This window comes from Lithohypha guttulata (assembly GCF_036872675.1).
Source record: "Lithohypha guttulata strain CCFEE 5908 chromosome Unknown scaffold_8, whole genome shotgun sequence".
Lineage (NCBI taxonomy): Eukaryota > Fungi > Ascomycota > Eurotiomycetes > Chaetothyriales > Trichomeriaceae > Lithohypha > Lithohypha guttulata.
This window is the reverse complement of record NW_027042757.1, coordinates 495,537-520,255: the sequence shown is the minus strand read 5'-3', so window position 1 is coordinate 520,255 and position 24,719 is coordinate 495,537. Positions and strand designations below refer to the sequence as shown.

Genomic DNA, 24,719 nt, shown 5'->3' with positions numbered 1-24,719 from the left:
GTATTGGTTCCACACCCAACTGCACCCACTCACGCTGTGCACATCAGCGAAGAGATGTCTGTATACTTGACCTTCTGGTGCCTCTCCGGACGTGATAAACGGTCCAGATGATCTGGCGAGCCTTTTGACTCTCTGAAAATCAGCTGCTACGGTAGTGCCTGCTGCTGAAACAGCTCTGCACTGGCAGTATTTCGGAGGTAGCACTAATCTAGTCGTGGTTGCCGATGACGCTGGAGGGCATGGCGTTTAGCCGGCTCAAAGCCATGTCAACCAGTAAAAGCGGCAGCATTAGGCAAAGCACGCCTACACGTTCCACTGGTTCCTTCGACGCGTCGCGCCCTCCTCGAGAAACGTTCACTTCAGAAGTGGCAGCATTCATCACTTTCTCGTCTCGAATCAGAGCGACATACTAGCTAGTGAAGCTCTAAACACTCCGTACACAAGGCCATGATGTCTTGGTGTAAGAGTCCGAGCATCCGATACGTATTTGGCCACCCTTCATCAGCAGGATGAGTGAAATACCTATTGCGAGGTCACTGATTCGCCAGTGCTGCATAAACCGTGGTACTGAACGATAGCGTGGCATTTCACGTGAAGGTGCTTTCTGTCTGAATGCCAAATTGTATACGACAGCGGCAATGGCTGCCCAGAGACCATCATGCCCCTACACGATCCTACCAGACCAGCTGCTCCTCGGATAGCTAAGCTCAAGACATGTACTTCACTGTTTGGTTGTTGATTCTGAATCACTTCCAATTTGCTGATACGACACGGGCAGTGCTTTGCCCACAATCATTGCGATGCACAAACCAGCACTGAACAAGCGATGGTCCTTCAATGTGTCCTCTCACGTCGTGTCTGCCTAAAATGTCTGGCACTTCGCTGTCAAGCTTGGCCATTACTCAACCTGATCAATGCCACCGATAAGGACCAAGAAACAGTCCGCAAAGCAGACCCGACAATTGAGTGCCAACACAGGGTTTCTGACTCTTCGTGTACCGAGACTGCGAGAATTGACATCTACCAGCACTTCCATAGGCACTATTTCCAGGCTAGAATCCCAAACTAGTCACATCGAACAGTCTGTGTTTAGTGAGACAGCTACTATTTCACAGACCAGCGATCAGGAATTGAAAGCAATACCTTCTATATCTGATCAATATAATCATCGTGGTATCGCGGCCAACGACCAAGCTGTCGCCAGAGAGCTTTTTGAATCACTACCATCGTCAATGCACTCACAGAACGCGGAGGAGATTATCCAGGAGCTGCAGCCTCAGATGCCTGACCACGGTGTACAACGTTATCAACACAAATACGCGGCTCGGCTTGATACAGATCTGGAAAATCATTCGCAGCAGCTCGAACTCGATCGACCACTAATCCAGACAGGTCACAGTAATCCGGCTAGGGTTAATATCAGCACGAATATACACAGCTCAGATGGCGGATTTAGTGACACGATGACGTTCTTACCGGCTGCTAGCGACGCCAGGTATCGGCCCGTACAGTGGCCAGCCACACAAACGTCCACGTCAGAGGAGCAGCACTTTGCCAGATATTCTAGCCACCAACAGGTTAGACTTTCCAATCAGGGCCAGCTCAATCTAGGTTCTGATAATTTTCTTACCTTTTCGTTCGCTCCTGAGCTCTTCCTACCACGGGCCTCACCACCACCTACCTCGCAGCAACACTCTGTCGTACCTGTTTCTCAGAGGAACCACCTAGAAAAACCACGAACAGCCTTATCATCAGGTTCGGTGCACACACCCGGCCACCATGGTCAAAATTCGGACCAGAAAAGCCTTGACAGCATATTCCTACCTCATATGCAAGAGCCTGAACAGATTGACGAACCGTTCCGCAACGCACCAGCGTGATCGGGTCCACCTAGCCAATAAGACCCAGCCTCACTTTGCATGTCAGATCCAGAACTTGCCGAGCTGCCATTTGCGCACGAATCCATTCTATAATCCTTGTAAGCTAAACAGCGAACTAGGCTTCTCGGCATTGGTACGGTCGCCAGACGTGCGTCCCTTAAGAGTGGCGGCGCCGAAGAGGACAAGTGATGGAAAGCGCACCACAATTGCTTGGCATGAACATACATCGCGATATCTAGATCGTTGTCTCGGACACAAGTGAGCCTCTGTGTAGCGACAAGCAACCACGGACTCTGGACGGATGTCATTGCGAGGTACGAGACAACTTGCAATCTGAGAGCTTTTACAGGGAAAAAGACACGAATATTTAGGAAGAGGCGAGCTGTTAACAACTATGGCACTATCGTTGATAGGTACTGGACGACGGCACACTCCTTCATTGAGAGAAAGAATTTCGATGATCTGCAGATCTGAGTAGACTTCGAAGAATACAATGGAGCTCTGAAGTCACACGACCTGCTGGAACTTTAATTTCAGTATCGACACTCACTGAAGAGGTAGAATACTACGCTTGGGATGTGAATGTCTGAAGGTTCCATCCAATCTCGCTATATCATATCTGCCTTGCAATAGTATTGTCCAGCTGTACTAAGAAGGCGCCCAACATAGACCAAACAGCATGGTAGCTTCGATGAGCAAAGCCACCGGTGTTTGCATGCCAAGTGATAAGACAAATACGACCGACCACTATCTAAATGAGTGATAGCAGGCTCAACGTTCAAGCTCGTCAAACTAAGTTCTTGCTGTTTGCAAGTCGACACAAATTAAAGTTCTGGTCATCCTTGGGTACAATCATGAAAGCTTTGCATATTCTCAGTTCCAGAAAAGTCCTTTAACATCGTGAAAGAAGATGGATTTCAAGCAAAATGCCAAAGATTCTGAGAGGGAGACAACCACTGAAATTATATGTAAGCCCTACCCTGTATCAGAAGGATTCCATCTCGGAGCACAGGCTAAATTCGCACAGCACTTGGATCAACAAACCGCCACAGCCATGAATCGCAGCCAGACAATGTCCAGAGTCCGAGTGTTGGTCAGCGTGGCCGGATTTCACCAGCAGTCCCAGCTCCTGGAATGTTGTTCCCACTTGCTGCTACGGCGGCTATCACTGCCAACGCTGCACAAGAGCTGGTGGAACTAATTACTCACGTCGATGAACCCTTAATCCCTCTGTTCCTCGACCAAGCTGACTACGATATCCGAGTCGCTGCGATATTGTATCTTCAAGCACGAATAGATAGGCTTATTTCGTCCGAGTCAGGAGCTCAGGCTCGGGTTTCCACTGAAGATGTGCGGCTTGATGTATCTAACCAAGATCATACTACAGTCGACGATTCCCTCACTACCTCGGAGCATGCAGCACAAGAAGACCTGGCCTACTATCGAAGTGATTACATCTTGCCAGCTCTCAAATACAACCCAAACGCGCCAGGCAAAGCAGTTCGCTGCCCAAGCCTAGCTAGGCTAGAAAAGAACGAAGACAAGCATGAAATGTCTGTGTTAGAAACTACCTCCGCTGTGCAGGAATTGAGCGCTGATTCTCAGACAGTTGACAAACGGCCAAGGCGATCGAGCAACCTACGGCAACACGTCAGGACAGCTCTAGCACGTCGGATTCGGAGAGACGCAGAAGAGCGTACTCGCAGGGTGCAGCAGGTGACAGCCGAGAGCTCGGCTTTCACGACCACTCTGCCTCGGTCAGGACGCCATTCCCCGTCAGCTCCTGCGACTTCCAGCAATGCAGGAGCTTCTAACCTGAAGAGATTGCAATAGGTTGTAGCACGCCGCACAACGTGGCTGAGAAGGATGAAAATTCTAGGGAATGGAGCAGCCACAGCACTCTTGCAGAATATTCATATTCCATTTCACCGACTGACTTGATACTTCTAGATTCTTGACCACATCCTCGTGTTCCTTGCTTCTGCTCCCAACACCACAGCTGGACTCTAACTGCTTGGTCTGTAGCGAGCCAATACCAACGCACAGCAAGTTCAATCTCATGCATTGAATCTCGAGCAAGTGTTGTCATGCAACCATGACAGTTGCCAGCTTGGATGATTTTGTGGTTGTATGAATTGACAAATGGCACAACTCGGCGCCTCTCAGTATAGTCGCTTGCTGTCGCAAACACTAATGATGATAGGCTATATTTACCATGGAGGTGATGTTTTATTTACAGATATCTATCTTCCACATAGTCAACAGCATGGCAAGCAAAAGAAATTCACAATCCTCGAAAGGCCCGACTCAAACAAGAGGAACAGGTAGGTGAAACCTGAAATTTTAATATGGAGTAATATGAGTAGTGAGTGCTAACAGCCGCAGATTCTGCCTCGACTAGATCCGAGAAAAAACCTCCAGCTCACATAAGGCTGGCGACTATGAGTGCAGTCGACGTGTTTAACACGAGTCACAACAGTACCGAGACAGGAGGTGGCCAAGCCACGACTCGTGGTGCTCCACTATCCCAAGCAGATAGGTTCACGACTCGTCAACATCTGCACGAAGCTAGAGCATCAATTGATGACCGAGCCAAAGCGCAAGGAGTCCGGGAGATAAATTTGGGTCGGCCAGCTACGTCCTTGGAGCCTGATAGTGTTGGATACTAACCGACCCAGCTTTCGGCACAGGAGCAAGATTCCAGACGGGCAAGGCTTACAGAAAGGCTTTTCATCAATGGTTCGACTCTAGATGCTGCACTACGAAAGAGCGACTATGACGTTGCCGAAGCGGAGATCGAATACCATCGCATGATTCTGCAATTCCTCGAGGGTGTCAAGAAGGGTCATGTCCTTGAGGGTAACAAGAAGGCTTATGCCAGGATGAACGAGATCCTGGAATTGCAATACAAACAACAACGTCAAGAGCAATTGGCATTGCAGCGATTGACACCACCTGGACAGCCTCAAAAACCTGAAGTACAGCAACGACAGGCTCTATACACTGGACAGGACGTGGCATCACGAAGCCAGTATATTCCAGCTCTTCCACACTTGCGATCCAAGGGTGATCCTCATGCTTCCCAGCAAACACAATTCAACCAACTTAACCCCGAAACACTAATGCCACCTCCTTTAGGATTGTCTGGCTCGGGCTCAAGGAACCAGTCTACATACCAGAGCTTTATGCCAGCAACGAGAAAAGTGTCGATTTGGTCTCAGGAACCTGTATCAGAAGACAATGTCGCGGCTGAAGGAGCTCATGAAGACAGGCTAGCACGAGCGAGCTTCTCTATAGCAAATCCGATGCTTAGAGCCATGGACACAACCGATGAAGCTGCTGACGATCAGCGTCGTGATGGTTGTAGTAAGCAGGCTGGTGGGTAAAGAGTATGATTTGCTATAACAAGCAGTGCTTCCATTTGCTGATTGGCAACAGCGCCGGGAAGGCTAGCAGTCGCCTGTTTGTGGAACGGTGCAAATCGGTATGCAATTGAGCGTAGATTGGGCGGTGCTTGCCAGTATAATTGCTTGCGTGGCAGCAAAGTACAATCACGGAGGGATATATCTGTTGCCAGAATGACTTTTCATCCATTCTGATACCCATCTCCTACATACTTAACCATCATGGCAAGTAGACAAAGTTTACAACCCGCGATGGAACAGGCCAAGAGAAGACGAACAGGTAGGGCTACACAGCATTCCCTGGTAGTAATCTGATGACGAACATTGATAGACACAGGTCCTTCCTCGGCAAGTTTGGTGAATGCAGCTTCAGTTCGTGGAGTGCCAGCCGTTGTGCTTCAAGATGCCGCACCTGCTGGCAAGAACGATGATGCCGGCGCCGAGCAAACTCAAGAAGGCACTCAAGCAACCTCGTCACAACAGGGAGGGAACGTCATTAGTAGGGTTGAACGACAAGGAGCCACAGTCCCCACTGGAATTCAGACCAAGATGAGGAGAGTTCCAGCAGCTACCCATGGTGGTCCAGCTGGCGACTTCGTACGCAGCACTCGCACATTTCAGGGGCATTCTTTCTCTCCAGAAATTCGAGAGGAAAGGCGAAGGTTGGCTAGGGCCTTGGTCTCGACTGTTAACGATGAACTTTTAGAAACGTCTCTACAAAGGCGAGGCTACGACCCCATCGAGGCTGCATGGGTGTACCATTATGCCAAGGCTAGCTACTTTACGAGAGTAGCAGCGGAGCGTCGCAGCAGGTATGAAGCGTCGGAGAACCAACGTCAGCAAATGCAACAGCAAGCGATGCAAATACAACAGCAGTCCACAACCCGGCAGCTCCCAATGCAACAGATGATATCTCCTGGACAGTTGCCGAATTTGCAGCCACAGACCGAGCATACACGCCAAACTACTCATTTCCCTCTACTACAGAACCAGCATAGTCCCGATCTCCCAGCAGTGTATTCTAACCCTCAAGATTATGACTCCCGAGCACAACAGTTGGGTGTGTTCGACTCAGCTTCACAATCCCCCTGGAACTCTGGTTACGGTACAGAGATAAAATCTACCATGTATGCACCAACATCGAATGACCCTCAGCCAACGCATACCTTCAATATTGGTCCCGATTATCCAGGCTCTTACAGCAATTATGACCCTTTCTCAAATATAGCTTCAGGTCAGCAAGCACAATCCGGGCGGCAACTCCCAGCACCACCTCAAATAGTCCCATCTTCCTCCACTCCTCTAAAACGAGCTGCACAGCAGAATATCGAATCATCAGCGACCAGAACAGCACGTCTACGTTTAAACCCAATTCCCGAGCATGATCCGGCAGCAGAGGAATTTCAGTACGAAGGGCTGGATGAGACCAGTGATTCTTTTACGAAGCTTTTGTTCGACGGCGTAGATGTCAGTCCATGGGGCCCTGGCAACGAAACCGATGGTGGTGGTGATGATCACAATCCTCCTGAAGAGCGTACTGGCTAATTACTACACCATGACAAAACAACAGTGCTTCATCTTTAACTGCAATCACGAAAGGACATATCTGCCAAAAGGATGTCATCTCATCCTTGTTAACAGTCACCTTGATGCAGTGGTTAGGAGTCTATATTCGAGATTGAAGATGTTGATGGCGGCGGCGACGGTGGTGAGGGTGCAATGGTGCTTTAACTTTGCTGATTGACGGCAACAACAATGGCATGAGCTTCGTCTACGGCTCACAAAAGATGCACTTCCACTGGAGCCCTTGGCTCGATTCTTGACAAGTCGGTGAAGAGCAGAAAAGTAATTCTCCTTTTCACAATCTACCCTTCTGCAACTGTGAACAGTGTCTGTCCTGTGTCTGGTCATATCACGTCGTCGTTGGTCACATAGCATCGCTGTGTGCCTGCTCTACACTGAACAGTATTATCACACTAGCGGAGGTCACTATATCAGTCTGTTTGCTCAATGTCACTACTACTCTATACCACCAACACAACAGCGTTCCGTGTCATGAATATGTTCCAGTTCAAAAGCATCAACTTCATTATTTATTTCCGTCCACGACGTTCACTCCGATCGACAAATTCCACTCCAACCTCGATCCAAGAAGTATCCATTCCTCGACCTCAACAACTACGCGCACACACAAACCAAAGATGGCCCGAATCAAACAAATGTCATCCTCAACATACCACAGAATAGTCACAACCGGCGCACCATCAGAAGACGGTCCAGAACATGAAGTCATCATTGCACGAAAGATAGACGGTGCTCTAAAGCTCTTCGTGTACCAGGACGGAGTGCTCACACGAATGGGGCCACCGCCACTGTCACAACAGGCTTGGTGGTATGTGAATGAGATCTTGGCGCTGAGAGATCAGGGAGAGCGGAAGGCAGAAGGGAAAGGGCAAGGGAGTTGAGGACGAGAAGGTGAAAGCCGAGGACGATGGGAAACAGGAGGATGACGAGGATGACGAGGAGGAGCTTAAGCAGCAGGTCAAGGTTGAAGTCTAGGAGGATGACAAGGAGAACAGAGAGGAGGGTTGGAAAGCAGTAGTGCCGCCACTTGCCTCTTTCACGTCGACCACCAATAACACACTACTAGAGTTACTACACTGTCCCGTTTGCTCAACATTACCACCACTTGATATCACCACTGCACGATATCACTACCGCTCAATATCACCCAAACGACAGAGTGCACTAAATCATGAATATGTCCCGCCTCTCCACAAACATTAACGTTCTCGACTCTCTCCATACACTTTTCATTGCCACTCTTCTTCGATCCATACTCGCGGAACTCGTCAACACCGTACACACACGATCGAGAATGGCCTACGAGAAAGTCAAGGCATCCATCCTTCATCACCAAACCATTGTAGCTGGCGACCCATCAGAGGACAGTCCAGCACATACCAAACCAGCAGTCGACAGCAATGCAAGCAAGCCACCTCCGCCAACCCATGACCAGAACCAAGACATGGCCAGTGCCAACGCAGGAAGTCCGATATGCACTGCACCACAAACAGATAGACCGGGACCGAGAAAATTAAGTCCATCCGAAGCCTGGACTATCGAAGTCCTCAGGGATCAACAAGATGGCAGTGTGAAGATCTACCAGCATGGTAGACTCAAGCGAATTGAGCCACCGGTTGCACTACCACAGCGAGCTTTGTGGTTTGCTCGGGAGATCTCAATGTTCAGACACCAAGAGGAGCGGAAGAAAAAGAGGGCAGAGATGGAAAAGGAGAAAGTGAAAGATAATGTAAAGGAGAATGTGGAGGAGGAGGAAGCGGATGGAGATGGGAAGGAGCACAATCGAGGGGTTAAGAGGAGACGGGAAGACAACGCGGAGGAGGTGGAGGAGGCAGTGGAAAAGAGGAGAAGAAGATGATGATTTTGAAAAGGCGAGCGATCTTCCGCGTATGATGTCGAAAGTCTAACAAGGCTTCTTTTGGCAGACTTTGACATTCTTCCATGCTCGACACGCTGCTTGGGTTGGGTCAAGTCCCAATGACTCGCTGTCTTTAGTCAGGGATGGGATGTTTCGGTGGTTTTAGTGATATATCTTTATTTGAAGTGTTGAGCCACGAGAGCATAGAAGGCTATGAGTCAGATCTTCAGCCCAGAAGTCAGAGCAATAAATGCGACTGTCACATATCCTTCCTTCTGCATAGCATCGTCCATTGAAGCAACAATCCCCTAAGAAGATATCTCTTTAGGTTGCATCGATGGGACAGGACTGCATACCATGTGATGCTGCGACCAAAGTACTCCTGTCTTTCTTGGAATCGACGTTGATGAACCACATGTTGTTCGAACGTGATCCAGATGTCTTGTAGATCAAGCTAACCGATGGTCTAGTATCTTCGCAGCGGCTGCTCAGGACTGTTCGTGCCTAGACACTTATTCCTGCCCTGCATCGCTATGGATTCGGCTGTACAGCCAACCCGTCCTGGAAGCTGAGCACTTGAACCTCAGCATGGATGTCACAACTTGTCAAGACAACGCAGCCCCAAGAGCATAACCAAAATCGTTACTGAAGAAGCCAAGAGCTCAGCGTCAATTCTTTTCTGGGTTTATGTATTTGCCCAAAATTGTCCGATTCCCCAACGACGTTGGAAGCAACGATGAGCTTGTGCCGTGTAGTCGTGCTAATGGAGTAGATGAAACGGCAATTTGTTGCTGGGAAGCTATGCTGCACCTGCAGTTGCTATACGCGCAGGGAGGGTCAAGTGCACAATGTTGTCTGACCGACATCTCTCAGATGTGGCACAAGATGCTAAGGAGGTATCAGCATGTAGACAAGATCACTTGGTAATAAGTCCTTAATACGGAGAGTGGAAATCTATCTGAGCCCGCTAACAACCAAGAAAGCACTCCCCAGCTGCCTCCTCAGATCTTCATTTTCCACGTCGTGGGTATCTTCGACCTCTCCCCACACTCCTGTCTGCCACCTGACCTCAATAGTACTGGCTAAAGCAGCCTCTTCAACTCCAAAGCGTGTCTGCGTCTGTCTCTGCACATCCCTGAACTCCTCGCTCCACTCAATCAATAGACGCGTGCCAACGAGTAGACTTTTTGTAGCAAGGACTGCTCTTTCTAGACCTGCTAGCTCGAAAGCAGGGAGACCGCTGATCCAGCCACTGATGATGCTCTTTGTCACCTCAGATTGTGGGGTAGGCATGATACTGCCCTCTTCTAGGACAGGCTTGATATCGACTCCTGGCCAGACAGTCGTGTTTAGATATGAGATGATCTGCTCTGATGTTTCTTTCTGAATGTCACGAAGAGAGCGGCTTGTTTCAGTATCTTCAGGATCTTTTTGCATATCGAGCGCTGACTGCGAGGTGGATGGTGCCCAACAAAGAAGGGTGTCAGTATCGAGATAGCGCATCATGGTCCGTAATATTTCTTGCCGTATTTGCATGTCCCCTCTTGTTTCTGCTTCTGCTAGATCCTGCGCTCGGCTGACAATGCTTGTGATGGGGATGTTGTGTCCTTTTAGTGCTTGCTGAGCACTAGTCAAGATATCCCACTCTATCGCGATCGCATGTGCGAGGTGTGGCTTCGATTTTGGGACCACGAGGATCTGCTTCGTTGGGGTTCGTACTGGTCGGGTATCGAGATGAATATGATAGCCGTTCTCTGCCTCTTTCACGTGTACATCTTTCCAGAAGCGCTTCCTTAGTGGCGAGTTGGCTTTCCCTTGCTGCTGAGCTCGTATATCCTTGGCTTCTTGCATGACAGCTGCTTTCCTGCGCATCTGATCGACCTTTGTGCCATAATGCGAGGGTGCTGGCTGAGGAGGACTAGGGGGCGGTCCTGTTGCAGTGATAGGGAGAGGTGTAGCTCGGCTTGCTGCTGTCTGAGACAGCCATCGCTGCTGGGAAGTGGCGCGATGTAGGGACGAGCTTCGATGAGCTCTCAACGCTCCTGTACAAAGCTGCTCCACCACTGACTTAGCCATGATGATGTTTGATCACGGGTGATGTTGTTGATGCAGATTCAAGAAGGCTTCATGTCTACTGGCACTGTTCATAATCTTATGTCCGGCGTTTTTTCTAATCTCCGGCGGATAGCCATGCGCGAACCTCGAAATTTCTCCGCATCTTCCAGTTTTGCGAACGAGACCTTATACTCTTATCTTCACCATGCCAAAATCGAGAACACCCGTGCAAGTAGGAGAGTTTACAGCGCTACCTGTGGTAATCCCAAGTAAAGCCCTTGGTAAAGATGTAGAACATTACATCTACCTCAAGGCCTATGAGCCCAAAATCCCCGATGAATTATCACCACGAGCACTCTTGCTGGTGAACATTCCAGTCACCGCAACGGAGGCACAAATACGGCAGCTCTTGACTACACAGCTAGGTGGTGGACATGTACAGACCGTTCACTTCGCTAGCCAAGATGCTGCTAGCAGCAGTAGCACAACCTCTGCTCTGATCGCAACAACTCCTAGCGGGCCCAGCCAGAAAGATGTCGCAAGCACTTTAGGCAAACGCAAGAGGCCAGCACAAGAGAGTTCAAGCGACATTGCTAATAAGCTATCTACAAAGACCGTGCCTTCGACTACACCCACACAACTACATGTCTCTGGCTCGACTGCCATCGCCGTCTTTCTCGACCGTGCAAGTCGCGATCTAACTCTCCGAGCTTGCGCCAAACTTTCTCGTGCTGTCGCATCCGGAAAGTCCAAGTCGTTAGTCTGGTCTGCTGGTCTTGAAGCCACAAAACAACCACCACTCGGCCTCGCACGTTACCAGGCTCAGCGCAGTCTGACCTTTCCTCCTCGTGCAGATTTACTCCGGCTAGTCGACCAGTACATGACTACCTACGGCCAGCTCGAAGAAGCCCGAAATCGCGAGAGTGCAAAGAAGAGAGCTGAGCCCGATGAAGACGGCTTTATCACCGTGACAAGAGGCACGAGAGGTGTAGTGAAGACCGACGAGGCCGACGCAATCAAACAGAAAGTCGAGGAAAAGAAGAAGAAAGAGCAAGGTCTGGAAGATTTCTATAGATTTCAAACGAGGCAAAGACGGAAAGAGGAGGCAGGGCAACTGGTGAGGCGGTTTGAGGACGACAGGAGAAGGGTGAAAGAGATGGGCAATAGTAGAAGATCTGGTAGACCAGAGTGATGATATCACGGAGCTCTGAAGGTATACACAGTTTAACGTGAATTGCTTGCATTCGAAATCAAAACTTATGCTTTGCGACTATCTTAGCCTTACTGCTGTTTTCGTTGTCAGGCTGATTTGCTGCACTATCGTTGTAAGATCTAGATTGTTTGTCGACCAAATAGGAGTAAAGTAGATTTGGTATAGGGTTCATATTTCATTCGAGTCGCCTTCAAGGCTAATTAATTGGTGTAAGAATTTGTGACAAAGGAGAAGCTAAAAGTATTGTACAACAGGAGGAATCCAGCTCCAAAATTTGCCAGCCATATTCATGGATACGAAGTGAAGTGTAAAGAGCGGCACCGCGCGACATCAAGTCCGCAGCAAAATTCCCTGAAGCCGGTTGTTCTGACCATTTCTCGGTTCAACGTTGTACTTAGATAGCCATTTCGACTTCTGGTTTTCGATCAAGACCTGCCTCTCAAGCCCCCCACTTCCTTCCTAACTTTATCGCCCTTTTCGCTTGCCTTCGCGCTCCGCTAAGCAGACTGAGATCGATCTAACGACCAGATTAGGCTCATTGATACCCAGCAAATGACTGTACCTAACGTAAGGAAAAAGAATGAGACTCACGTTACCGATCTCGTTACCACTCGCGATTGGAAAATAGTTACCGTTTCCGTTATATGAGCCAACAGTGTTGTCAATCACGTTCTCAATATTCTCGAGGTTGTTGCCAGAGAGGACATTCGTCGTCTCCTCCGAGGAAGAGGTCGTAGTTGCTGTTGAGGATGTGCTCGGCGCGATCAGTGATGCAGGAACCTATATATATTGTGAGCTCAAAGGTCAGGATATCTTTGTATACATGTGGAGATGCCAGAGAAAGGAGTGGATTAGATAGCATCCGACTACCATCAGGCTGAGGATGGGTAATGTCTCTATGACCCGCTTCAGTGCATGGGCTGTTTGCTAAGAAGCGGATGTGAGAAGAGCTTGGTGGAAGTAGAGGCATGAGATGCAAACGTACATTTTCTGCTGACTTTGGGTGCCGTAGATGTAATGCTTTCGAATGATGTGGAAGTGGCGCTGCAAGTATCTGGAACGGTACTGCGATCAGAAGTAGGAAGAAAGTGAGGACAGATGTGAAAAAAGGCATATTGAACGACTTCCTGATCTTGATCCAAAAGAGAGCAAAGGGCGAGATCTTGAGGCCGGGTTAATACTGCTGTTATCAAGGAACGTGCAGCAGTGGTGAAGCAAGTCGGCTACTAGTACTCAGTGACGAAGTCGAAGCTGATTCAATCCGATATGAAGAAGACAAGAAAGTCTTATTGATATACTTGTGCACGACATGTTCAGCAGGACCCAACGTTGAGGCAGGGGCTTCGAACGAGATTAGGTCGAGTTGAGAAGTACGTTTGATTGTAGAAGGGTCGCTGTAATCCCTAGCCTCGAAAGGAAGCATTGTAGTGGCAGGCGCAAGGGCGTATTGAATTTCCGGAGGATCAAGCAGATCTCTGGTTAGATGCACGACTACCAGATAGGTGAGACCCTTGCATTGCACCTGCCCCTAAAAGCGGTAGTTCCATGGGAGGACCATGTCAATGTGCAGAACTAGAGATCACGTAAAGGCAGTAAGTGCGATATGAGAACTGATAAAGAGGAAGGTTTTACAATGATAAAAAAGCTCGAAACAATTTAGAGACACGGTGTTGGCTGCCACATATACTGACGACAGACATGCTCAATCACGAAAACGCTTAGTCAATATGACGGTAAGCAAAACGCTGTATTTCTGCTGAAAGGCAAGCTCGAATGTATCAATTTCGGCAACTATGTACGTTCTTGCTCTACCTATGCTGTTGCAAACAACGAACTCACAGCAATGTCCTTTCGACATTGCCTGTTCCTGTCTGGTTGTGCAAGCATGAAGCCTGTCTGTAAAAGAGTGTTGTAGTAGCTCGTTCAGGGCAGACTACCTGTACCCTGCATGGTATCATAACTCGTTGATTCCTTCGAGCAGCGGTGCCGTTAATGCTAATCCATTGTGTGCAACTGTTAACTGGACATCAAATTGAAGCATCCGAGTTAGGACCTTTCTCACCCTGGCTAGCATGAGCCAGGACTGTCGACCAAACCGTTAGTGTCAGATAAACCACATGTTGGAATGAAGAATGCACTGATAGCGATAATCACATATGCTGCGATTAGCAGTGTTCCCTCAAGCCAGTTACTGCGTCCGTCAATCATCAAGTAACCGACGATGAAAGCAGAAGCAAAGAGACTCATAGTCTCAAAGAGGCTGAAGTACAAGCTCATTTCAACACCAATCGCCCATCCAAGCATGACCATCAGTGGAGTAACGAACAACGCGATCTGGATACTGCTGCCAAGAGCAATGTTGATGGCCAAATCCATCTTGTTCTTGAATGCCACAGTGACAGCGGTAACGTGCTCGGCAGCATTACCGACGATGGGAAGGATGATAAGACCAATGAAAGCCTGGCTGACACCACTGGTAGAGACCAGATAATCGATGCTACCAACAAGGAACTCGGCACACAATGCAACAAGTGCAGTCGTGCAAAGGAGTAAGACGATTGCCGAGGTAGTCGACAAATGTGTCTGCTCTGGGTCAACCGTTTCGACGATCTGTACATCAGCGTCCGAGTGTCCAGCGTTACTAGCAGGTCGAGGCGAAGCTGATCTAGTAAATGAACTTTGCTGACGCTGAATATCTGGCATAGAAGAGGCTCGACGTACACTGCCGCTGATGGTGCGGTCAAGAGGTCGTAGAGCGGGAGGGGCCAAGCAACGGGTAGTTGCCTCGTGGTGCGGAAAATTGGCTGAATTGAGGACCGGCTTGATAGCATTGGTCAAGTTCCGAGCATGGTGGCGGGTGGTTGAGTTATCTGGAATCTCTTCCACCTTGTCGGCAAATCCAACTTGAATGCTGGGAACAGGTTTTGTAGATTGCTCCTTCAGCTCAATACTCTCGGATTGCTTTTCCGGATCTATCTTGCGAGCTTTTCTGGTCTTCTTCTTCTTCTTGTGACGCTTTTCCTGCACAGATTCGTTTTCGAAGTCCCGAGTCTGAACCATGTGACCGTTTCGACCTCTCCGTCGAGTCTCACTATCAGCCTCGTCACCACTAGCCACAGCTTCATCGTTGTTGATGGGAGAGTTGACCAAGGTATCGCTGTTTGTTGTACTCCTCGTAAACGAACCGATTGGCTCATCCTTAGTGCTCGAACTGGACTTGCGTCGCTTGCGGCGAAGAGCTCGCTTGATTCTGTTGGCAGTCTTGTGAGAGCCGGCAGTCGAGTCTGAGTCAGTTGACGATGAATCATCGCTTGAAGAGCTGGAAGAGTCGAGCATTTGAGCGAGGACTCCAGGATGTGACTCTTCGTCGATGACATGCTGTGGTGTGCTTTCGTACATAAAGGCATGCGACTTGAGCTGAAAGATTAGGTACAGGATATAGACCAGTAGGAGAACCACGCTGGTGCCCCGGGAAACCTTGAGCACGACACGATTGGCCAGATTGTCGTCAGCGAAAGCGGCATGAAAGGCGGTGGGCAGGAGCAAGCTGATGACGCTCAAACTGAGTAGGCAAGCGCTCATTTGCGAGACAGTCGAGTTATAGACCTGCTCTCGATAACGTAGTCCACCGAGGACAAAGGCCATTCCGAGAATGAGCAGTAGGTTGGACAAGATGGAACCAAGAGCAGCGGCTTGCACAATGCGGACCTCGTTTGCAATCAGACCAAGGATGAAGATAATAATCTCTACAGCATTGCCAAAGGTGACATTCAACAAGGCTCCCCAACTATCTCCAAGTCGAAGAGCCACGCTCTCTGTTGCAAAGGCCAGTAGGGACGCCAAGGGGATGATAGCCACAGCGTTGAGCGCGAAGATGACGCTCGGGCTCACGATAGGTACTCCTGCCCAATCTTCGACGGCACCCAGAACGATGCCGACAGGGACGAAGACTAGGAGCCAGTTGATCCAACTGGCTGTGATGATACGTTTCACATCTCGAACGAAACGTTGGTGGATTGGAGCTTTGGGCGGTTTGTTCTCGCCGTCGCCTGTTGTCATGGTGGCAGGTTGCGTTCCATCTCCTTTCTTATCCACAACATGTGCGACTTGGGGCTGGGTATCCGAGCAGTGGACGCCGGTCTCTGAGGGTGTAGTTCGACCACGAACTGAATCTGTGTGGACAGCATGTTGGGGGAGGATGTTATTGTTATTGTTGGAGGAAGAGTTGTTCTCTTCGTCTTTTTCGAATATCTTTCGAGGAGATGAAAGATTCCTAACCCATGAGTGAAAACCACGTAAAGGAGGCTCGTCAACGGATTCGACCATCGGCGTAGGTCTGAGGTGGGATGGTGAAAGTGGAAGGTGTGGCAAGTTAAGGCTCGCTATTGATAGCAGGCCAATGTTTGCAAATAAAGATCCCTCGAAGACAAACAATCGAAGAGGTAGGTGTACAACGGGTCAGGGCTCAGCCTCTGAAGTCAATGTTGAGAGAGGAACAGTGGAAGGAGGAAACCTGATAACTGGAAACTGGTCAATAGGCGGACGAAGAGGGCTGTACAGATTCTTGGAGTTGAACCGCACCGTCGTTGGAGGCGTGGACTGTCGCTCCCAGTGGTTCAAATCTAGCCTGAAGTGGGCTTGGACAAAGGCGTGGTGGAGATGTCAAGGATTAGTAGTAAGGACTGAGTGGTTCTGTGAGGTGCCCAAGACTTCCAAGACACGCGATCGGGGGAGGTGATGTAAGGTCCTGTTCTTCTCGAACTCGATTTAACCTAGCGTTGTGCAATTCTTCTCACACAAATGAGAGTCTTGCAATAACAGCGCAATGTAACTCTTCCTCTGACCTTTTGTACGGGTGAATTATAATCACTTCTACCGACTAGAAAGGTGGTGCAGTTGTTTGCAGGGACGGAAATACTAGTAAAATGAATACGCGCTAGAAAGCGCTAGGCTGCCGGAAAAGCAAGAGCGATCGCGGCAAGTGGCCAATAAGCATGCTCGTGACTTCCATATCTCGCCTTCGCAGTCTAGCGTGTTCCGTATCATCATCAGTGGAGCCTGCAAAGCGGCACAAGCCCGTACGAACGTGGAAGCTGCCAATGACGCGTGGCACGACTTTCTTCACTCCAGCACAAGCAGCAACTGTTGACAAAGCTATGCGTGGCTGTGCAACAAATACGAGGTATACTCTGATCTGCGACCGTGAAATACGATCGAGTCGTGGTGTTCACTGCCATGGCCGTTAATTCAGATCCTCCGTTCACGTCATTTTCGTCCACGATGCTTGCCACTATTGTGTTCGTTCTGCTCTGGCGGGGTCTGAAAAGCTATGTTGCCAGGAAGGAACCTCGATGTGTGCAGAGACTCTCCACGGCACGCACAATCTCGTAACAGGTATATTGTCTATGAATATAGTGGTATGTGTCACCACCGAAGACGAGGTAGATCCTTCGTCATTTGGGTTTTCTTTGTGAGTGTCATCCCGATATTCGTGTGCCTTGTCTTCACGGTACTCCAGGCATGCCCGGTACCTGCATATCCTGATATCCGGCTCAAGTCGCAATATTGATTAACATGCTCTTGACGGTCAGATACTCATCGATGCCTTGTCGACCACCCTCTCTGCCGTAGCCACTCATCTTCACGCCCCCGAACGGACTCTCACAAGCGCTTAGTAAGCCCAAGTTGACCCCAACCATACCGACTTCGAGCGCTTCGGCGACTCGCCACATTCGAGGTATTGACTCAGTGATGATAAATGAACCCAGACCAACATCACAATCGTTTGCTAGATCAATCACCTCCGCCTCCGTTCGAAATCGGTAGAGAGCAACTACAGGTGCAAACGTCTCCTCACGGGTAGTCAATGCTTCTGGTGACATGCCGGAAATGATGGTTGGCTCTAGGAAGTAGCCTTTCAGTTTTCCGCCATTGTCGTAGGGTTTGCCTCCAAGAATGACCTTCCCGCCATGTTTCTGTGCATCTGTGAAAATTCTGTCAGCAAGCTCACTTGCAGATCAAGTCGACATACCTTCAATGTGTCTCATGGCCTTGTCGACCGCTCGCTCGTGCGTCATTGGGCCGACAAAAACGCCCTCTTCTGTGCCAACTCCAACTTTCAACGTCTTGATCCGTTCGGTCAGAGCTTGTGTAAATTTGTCGTAGATGCCGTCCTGCACAAAAACTCTATTTGCAGTCACACACGTTTGACCACTGTTTCTGAATTTTGCAAGGATCGCTGCTTCTACTGCAGTTTCAACCTTGGCGTCATCAAAGACAATGAAAGGTGAGTTTCCTCCAAGCTCTAGTGACAGTTTCTTCAAACTTTTACTGCATTGAGCAGCCAGTAATTGACCGACTCTAGTACTTCCAGTGAAAGACAACTTTCGAACAAGCTTGCTTTCACATAGTGCCTTGCCGACTTCATCGACCTTGTTCAAAGTGGTAATCACGTTTATGGTACCTTTTGGAAAGCCCGCCTCTTTAGCTAACACTGCCTGTGCTAGGCAGCTCAAAGGTGTTTCTCCAGCAGGCTTCCAAATTGTGGGGCAGGCCGCAGCCAGAGCAGCGCCAACTTTTCGGGTGATCATGGCGATGGGGAAGTTCCATGGCGCCAGACAAGCTGCCACTCCGAGCGGTTGCTTGAACGTCAATACTCGTTGATTGAGATTAGCAACAGGTACAACCTCTCCGTGTATCCGCTCAGCTTCGCCAGCAAACCATTCCAGAAAGCTCGCAGCATAGGTCACCTCACCTTTTGCTTCTACCAATGTCTTACCATTCTCCAGACACAGTATCAAGGCCAGGTCATCAGCATGTTCTAGGCATAAATCAGACCATTTCCTTAGCCAGCGAGCACGCTGGCGAGCTGTTGTCTTCTTGTAGGTCTGAAATGCATCGTGAGCTGCTTGGATGGCTTTATTGGTATCCTCGCGGCCCATTTCTGGAATTGTGGCAATCTTCTCCACAGTAGCTGGGTCGTATACATCGAAGGTATCGCCTGAAGCTGCATCGACCCATTCCTCGGCGATGTAGCCCTTCTGCTGAAAGAGATCCGGCCGCTTGAGGTCTTTCAAGGACTTTGTTTGTGACATGTTGGTGGAACTCAAAGCCTGAGCTTCTCTGTCGATCGTACAGTGCTACCCAGAGGCAGATACCAGCCTCAACCGCAGCTCTGTTTTATATAGCCGAGTTTGAGTATATCACTCTGCTATGCGGGGACGATCAAGGTGAGGAGAAGACGAGTTCAGTGAGATGGAGCACATCGACGAGAAATGGCCTTCGATCACGCCCTCAAAGCTCGAAATAACAGCCAAATCTTGGTAGAAGCGTTCGATGGTTTTATTCTTCGTGCGGCAGTGGCTCAGGTAGACTAATCTTCTACACTATCGAGGGAGATTTCGGGCAGAGTCGTAGTTGTGCTGGCGACAAGACATCCTGGAGCTATCGTAAGGCGGTCTAGGCGGTGATAGCTAGTCAAAGTCCATGCCATCAGGATGGCTCTCTTTGCAACACCCAGGCGACCAAGACTTGCCGAAAGAATCAGTTCGACTTGAAAATACGAGACAGCATCTACTGGGAAGAGGACCAAGATGACTTCTTGATGTAGTAGATAAAGGAGAACGTGTAAGCTGTATACTGAGACGTTGATAGTCGGTCGTGTCAGTATACTCGACTGGCAGCATTTTGCTGCCTTTATGCCTTGAACGCCCTACTGTAGGTTAGAGCCGAGCTAGTCCTAAACACAAGCATGACGCATCACTTCAGTCAGTCAGAGAAATTTCGGGGCGCGGCTGCCAGTGCGTATCTTGACGCAGAGAGATACTTTAGAATAGCCTTTCGAATTCACTTCTTTGATACAGTCACTCTTTATTGATTGCACGACCTTTTGCTATCCTTGAACGGCTCGCATCTTCGCATTTAGCACGGCGCAGTGGCTTCTCTTTTCACCCCCCAGCCAGCATTTCGAGTCACGCCAGCTGGTCTGCGCTGCTCCTACATTTCGTTATCCCGCAGGACTGCATCTGTTTCCAATTCTCCCATATGGAAGCTGTTTAGGTTGGGCAAAGAACAACATGAGCAGTGGGATGCGCAGCAAGTGCCTCTAGACGAGAGAAAACCTGGACTTCGTGCGTGGTCGCGACACCTAAACTCAATCATGGACATTTCCGATTTCAAGTCGCCCGTCGATCGGCACAAATTCAACATTCAATATGTCACCACTCCTACTGCTGACACACCTGGCACCTCTCTTCTGTTGCAATTTGACAACAAGCGTTACCTCTTCGGTCGGATAACAGAAGGCACTCAGAGAGCATGCATAGAACGAGGTGTATCTCTCAAGAAGGCGAGAAACATATTCCTCACCGGCGAGACGAGTTGTGACACAAACGGTGGTCTCCTAGGCATGATATTGACCATCGCTGATGTACTGGCTACCACTGAACAAGAAGAGAAACAGGCTCTGGGTACTATTCACATTCATGGCGGCCCCAAGATTTGGCATACAATTGCCTGCGCAAGGAGGTTTATCTTTCGCACTGGCATGCCAATGACCGTCTTGGAAGCCTCCCCTGATGCATGGCGTATTTCTGAATCCCCAGACTTTTATGACGAGAATATCCTGCTCTGGGCTTTGCCAATCCGAAGGACGTCCCCTGCTGGATTCGGTCCTTCGTCAGCCGAGAAAGACAATCTCAGAGCCTCTACTGTGAACCAGGAGCAAAGTCTGCGCAAGGAAACTGTTCACAGTATGTTCGACTCGGATTGGCGGAAGGATAGACTGTATGAAACCACTTTTAAGGATGTGAACCTACCTGCCACCGTCTGGGTTCGTGATCCAGTGACCAAGGAGCTGTCTTCCACTTTCTGCCACACAATGTCTGATGCCCCTCAAATTGCTCCTGATCAAAAGGTTCATGTCAGGTTACCTTGGCCTGCTGCTCTCATTGCGAAGCTGCCCGCCGCGGACAACCTCCCCAATCAAGTTGCCATGTCATATTTCTTCAAGGGTAGACCTCAGAGAGGAACCTTCAACGCCCAAAAGGCTAAAGCCGCTGGTGTCAAACCTGGTCCCGCTTATGGTGTGTTAGCCTCGGGTCGGAGTGTTGTTCTCGATGATGGCACTGAGGTCAAACCCGAACATGTTCTGGATGAAATCCTTCCTGGTTACGGCATGGCAGTGCTTGACATCCCCGAGACAGGTTACCTAGACGACCTGTCTCAAAAGCTTATGGACATGAAGAATGCCCAGATCTTGGTTGACGTTCATGCTTTTCTTTACATTCTTGGCCCCGGCGTCCTTGCTTCTCGGCCTTTCCTCGACTTTCTAGCACGCTTTCCTGATGTTAAGCATGTCATCTCGTCACCAGATGACAGTCCCAACTACCTTGCAATGGCATCTTCAGCTGCTTCGCTAACGCGCCTTTCCCATATCCGCCCGGAGATATTTAGCCTGCCCATTCATAACAATAGAGCAGCCGAAATTCGGCCATATACAGGAAATATCATCCAGGCCAAAAGAGGTCTTAAAATGCATGTGGCTCCAAAGTTTCAAGTCGACGAGGGTGAGGTACCGTCTTACCCCAACATACCTCAAATAGTCGCTGGTATGTCATGGGACACGAAAAATCTTGTTCCAACTGCTTCAGGTTCGTCTATCTCTACAGATAAACGTTACAAAGACGTCTCAGTCACGACTCTGGGCACCGGGTCAGCAGTACCATCCAAGTACAGGAACGTTTCGGCGAATCTGCTTCACATCCCAACTCTTGGTTACTTTCTTCTTGATTGCGGAGAATCCACACTGGGTCAGCTCAAACGGCTCCATACCCCGGAACAGTTGGACGAGATATTGTGTAATTTGCACATGATCTGGATCTCTCATCTGCATGCTGATCATCATCTTGGCACCATGCCGATCCTTGTCGCACACAAAAAGGCGGTACAAGAACGGCAACGGAGGACAGGTCAGGAACCTGCACACAAGCTTTACCTGCTTGCCGAGCCGAGCATGGCCGACTACATTGAAGATTATCGTTCTGTGCAGGATTCTGAGGCAATCATGCTAAGGTGTTTGAACTCGGGCATAACCAACCTCTACTCTGAGCCAATTTCACTCAAGGACACAACCTTGCCCATTTCAAAGCTTGACTCCACACGTGTCAATCACTGTCATGGCGCACAAGCTGTCTCAATTACCTTTTCCAATGGATTCAAGATTTCTTATAGCGGTGATTGCCGGCCATCCGCGGATTTCGTCAACATTGGACATGGGTCTGATGTCTTAATTCACGAAGCAACGTTCGATGATGGTATGGAGGGTGATGCCATGGCTAAGAGACACTGCACAATTGGTGAAGCGTTGGGTGTAGCCAACGCGATGAAAGCCAAAAATGTGATTTTGACTCACTTCAGTCAACGTTACCAGAAGTTGCCCGTTCTTACCGATGTCAAATTACCGGGTCAATTAAAATTTGAGGAAGCAGGCAACGCGACAGATTCTGTAGGTTCTCTAGAAGAGGAGGGGACTATGAACAGCGAGTCTGCCACTACGACAAGCTCATCACCTCGTCGCGAGTCAAAATCTTATACACCACCAACACTCAAGAAACAGATGTCCCTTCAGGAAGCTGCTCAGCAGATGTCCATCTGTATAGCTTTCGACCTTATGCGAGTCACTATTCCACAGATCAAAGATATGTACAAGTATTATCCAGCGATCGAATCTATGTTTGACCATGAGCAGTCGAAGAGTGATGAGAAACGCGAGGCAACTCGGAAACAAGCCGAAGAGTTGCAGAGAGCCAGAGATGAGGCCGCCGCCCAACGAAGACTGCAGGGTGAAATGAAGCAAAAGTCCAAAAAAAAGGATGGCAAGAACAAAAATGGAGCTGCAAGTCAAACTGATAGCGGAAGAGCGAGTGGAACACAAACACCTGTAAGTGCACGGGTAGCTCAGGAGGCAGCTTGACTGGACCATCATTCGAGGTTGGAAGCTCGGTCTCGATGAAGTCATTGATTGCTGACTCGTCTGCATTATAGAACAAGAAAAAAAACAAGCAGGACAAGATAAACTCCCGCCACAATGCCAAGTCCGATGGCCACGAATCTGTTGGAACAGGTCCAATCTTACAGTCTAATGGTAAAAGAAGCTCACGTAATGGAACTCAAGAAAATGTTGCACACACCAAGAAGGCTAAGCTCGACAACGCTACAGACTGAAGCTGAGGAGCAGCCAATATCTGCGAAGTATGGAGCGTGATGTCGCGGGATGAAACTTCTGCATGTTTCAGCAGCTGTACAAGATTCACGCTATATCGTGATCACTTGTGGCAGGTACACCTACTTGTCATCGATTCGACTTTCAAGCCCATGGAAGTGCCACTGTATGTGCAGCACATCGTCTGCAATGGCTACATAATCCCTACGATCGACATTAACGGTTCATGCCGAGGTTTTCGCAAGTTACAACGAGCACCAGACCGAATGGTCTATGATGTTACGCAAAGACACCACTTCTTCGGTTGTCTCTGAATGAAGGAAATTGAACAAAGCTGGTCGACGATGTGGTGTTAAAATCCGAACAGAGGTGATTTTGGAAGTTTTGGATCACGAGAATTTGCTTGGATTTGACCTGGTTGTGATCGGGCTTCGTCAAGGGCATGGTCTACGGTCTATCTACCTGGACGTAACGAGGATGGGATACTACAACAAAGTAATTGAGTGTGAGCTGATGTGAGAGAACGAATCAAGATTTACGCAGGGTGTTTTGATGACACTAAAAGACTCATTAGCGTCACTAATCATACGCACCCATGGTACTTGTACGTTCTTGGCGACAAGATAGGAGATGGGAGATGGGAGATGGGACATCGTAGGGTTAAATAGCAGCATTGCTGCACTAGACCTATAACAGTCTGGAGACAGACCACGTTGTGGTGCAAATAAAACATGTACTCTGGAAAAGGGACAGAAAGATACGGTAGATAGCTAGCGATCTGCCTACGGACGACCGCAGATATATACAAACCCAGACATGGAAATCCCAGCTCGCGACAGCACAACAAGACCATTTGCCCTTATTCCTTCCCCAGTCTAGAGCTCTCCAGTAAAGAAACGCGACCCGCACCGAATGTACTGACTGCTGTGTTATGCCCTCGTGAGTCCATCTAGTAGTGCTCTTGCTCGAATTCGCTTTGAACTGTGACAGAATTCTTGTGGCCAAGACAACCCGACAAATACTGACATAAGTTCAGACAGATCACCTCCTTGGGAAAGAAAGCCTGAGGAGGTCGACTTTGCTTAAGCTCTGAGAAGCGGGATAGTCATTGTTTGTTGGCGACTTGGAAGCTGGCTGATTGGGTAAGTGTTTCGGGGCAGGTAAGGGCTGTCGGTAATGTTCGGATACAAGTCTGTGCAAGCATCGATGGTACCGGGTACTTGTCATACGAAATTCAGGTAGCGAGTCGGCTGATCGAGTGTGGTCTGTGTTTCGTGGTCTGTAGTATGATATGGTACGGTATGGTAGCAAGTCCGCCTGCCGCGGCATGCTATGTCCTCCTCTTCTAGCTTTTCTCTCTTTTCCATTATTTTTTTGGTTTCCTCGCCACGAGGAATATCTTAGCCACGAACAACGTACGAGCGACAGGACATGGGATGCTGTGCAGAAGTTGTATATGCGCGGCCATTTGTCTGGGGTCTCCTCACTAACAAGTCCTAGATGA

General features: G+C 49.1%; 9 protein-coding genes across 9 annotated transcripts; 6 read left to right on the top strand and 3 right to left on the bottom strand.

The window, feature by feature from the left end:
* Positions 1–2,790: 2,790 nt before the first annotated feature.
* LTR64_008320 (uncharacterized protein) lies at positions 2,791–3,713 on the top strand (the record flags this gene model as incomplete). Its single annotated transcript, XM_064902635.1, has 2 exons — positions 2,791–2,848; positions 2,908–3,713. The coding sequence occupies 2 exons, from the start codon at positions 2,791–2,793 to the stop codon at positions 3,711–3,713; spliced, it is 864 nt and encodes a 287-aa protein (XP_064751111.1).
* A 608-nt stretch (positions 3,714–4,321) lies between these two features.
* LTR64_008319 (uncharacterized protein) lies at positions 4,322–5,266 on the top strand (the record flags this gene model as incomplete). Its single annotated transcript, XM_064902634.1, has 2 exons — positions 4,322–4,537; positions 4,559–5,266. The coding sequence occupies 2 exons, from the start codon at positions 4,322–4,324 to the stop codon at positions 5,264–5,266; spliced, it is 924 nt and encodes a 307-aa protein (XP_064751110.1).
* A 240-nt stretch (positions 5,267–5,506) lies between these two features.
* LTR64_008318 (uncharacterized protein) lies at positions 5,507–6,829 on the top strand (the record flags this gene model as incomplete). Its single annotated transcript, XM_064902633.1, has 2 exons — positions 5,507–5,564; positions 5,622–6,829. 2 exons carry the CDS (start codon positions 5,507–5,509, stop codon positions 6,827–6,829), a joined length of 1,266 nt encoding a protein of 421 aa, XP_064751109.1.
* Positions 6,830–7,485: 656 nt separating this feature from the next.
* LTR64_008317 (uncharacterized protein) lies at positions 7,486–7,843 on the top strand (the record flags this gene model as incomplete). The annotated part of the gene is made up of 2 exons (XM_064902632.1): positions 7,486–7,676; positions 7,711–7,843. The coding sequence occupies 2 exons, from the start codon at positions 7,486–7,488 to the stop codon at positions 7,841–7,843; spliced, it is 324 nt and encodes a 107-aa protein (XP_064751108.1).
* Positions 7,844–9,680: 1,837 nt separating this feature from the next.
* Positions 9,681–10,802, bottom strand: atp12 (ATP synthase mitochondrial F1 complex assembly factor 2; the record flags this gene model as incomplete). The annotated part of the gene is made up of 1 exon (XM_064902631.1): positions 9,681–10,802. One exon carries the CDS (start codon positions 10,800–10,802, stop codon positions 9,681–9,683), a length of 1,122 nt encoding a protein of 373 aa, XP_064751107.1.
* Positions 10,803–10,986: 184 nt separating this feature from the next.
* LTR64_008315 (uncharacterized protein) lies at positions 10,987–11,973 on the top strand (the record flags this gene model as incomplete). Its single annotated transcript, XM_064902630.1, has 1 exon — positions 10,987–11,973. The coding sequence occupies one exon, from the start codon at positions 10,987–10,989 to the stop codon at positions 11,971–11,973; it is 987 nt and encodes a 328-aa protein (XP_064751106.1).
* Positions 11,974–14,061: 2,088 nt separating this feature from the next.
* LTR64_008314 (uncharacterized protein) lies at positions 14,062–16,320 on the bottom strand (the record flags this gene model as incomplete). Its single annotated transcript, XM_064902629.1, has 1 exon — positions 14,062–16,320. One exon carries the CDS (start codon positions 16,318–16,320, stop codon positions 14,062–14,064), a length of 2,259 nt encoding a protein of 752 aa, XP_064751105.1.
* Positions 16,321–17,546: 1,226 nt separating this feature from the next.
* On the bottom strand, positions 17,547–19,088 carry LTR64_008313 (uncharacterized protein; the record flags this gene model as incomplete). The annotated part of the gene is made up of 2 exons (XM_064902628.1): positions 17,547–17,977; positions 18,026–19,088. 2 exons carry the CDS (start codon positions 19,086–19,088, stop codon positions 17,547–17,549), a joined length of 1,494 nt encoding a protein of 497 aa, XP_064751104.1.
* A 1,064-nt stretch (positions 19,089–20,152) lies between these two features.
* Positions 20,153–23,217, top strand: LTR64_008312 (uncharacterized protein; the record flags this gene model as incomplete). Its single annotated transcript, XM_064902627.1, has 3 exons — positions 20,153–21,602; positions 21,663–22,933; positions 23,038–23,217. The coding sequence occupies 3 exons, from the start codon at positions 20,153–20,155 to the stop codon at positions 23,215–23,217; spliced, it is 2,901 nt and encodes a 966-aa protein (XP_064751103.1).
* Positions 23,218–24,719: the final 1,502 nt, after the last annotated feature.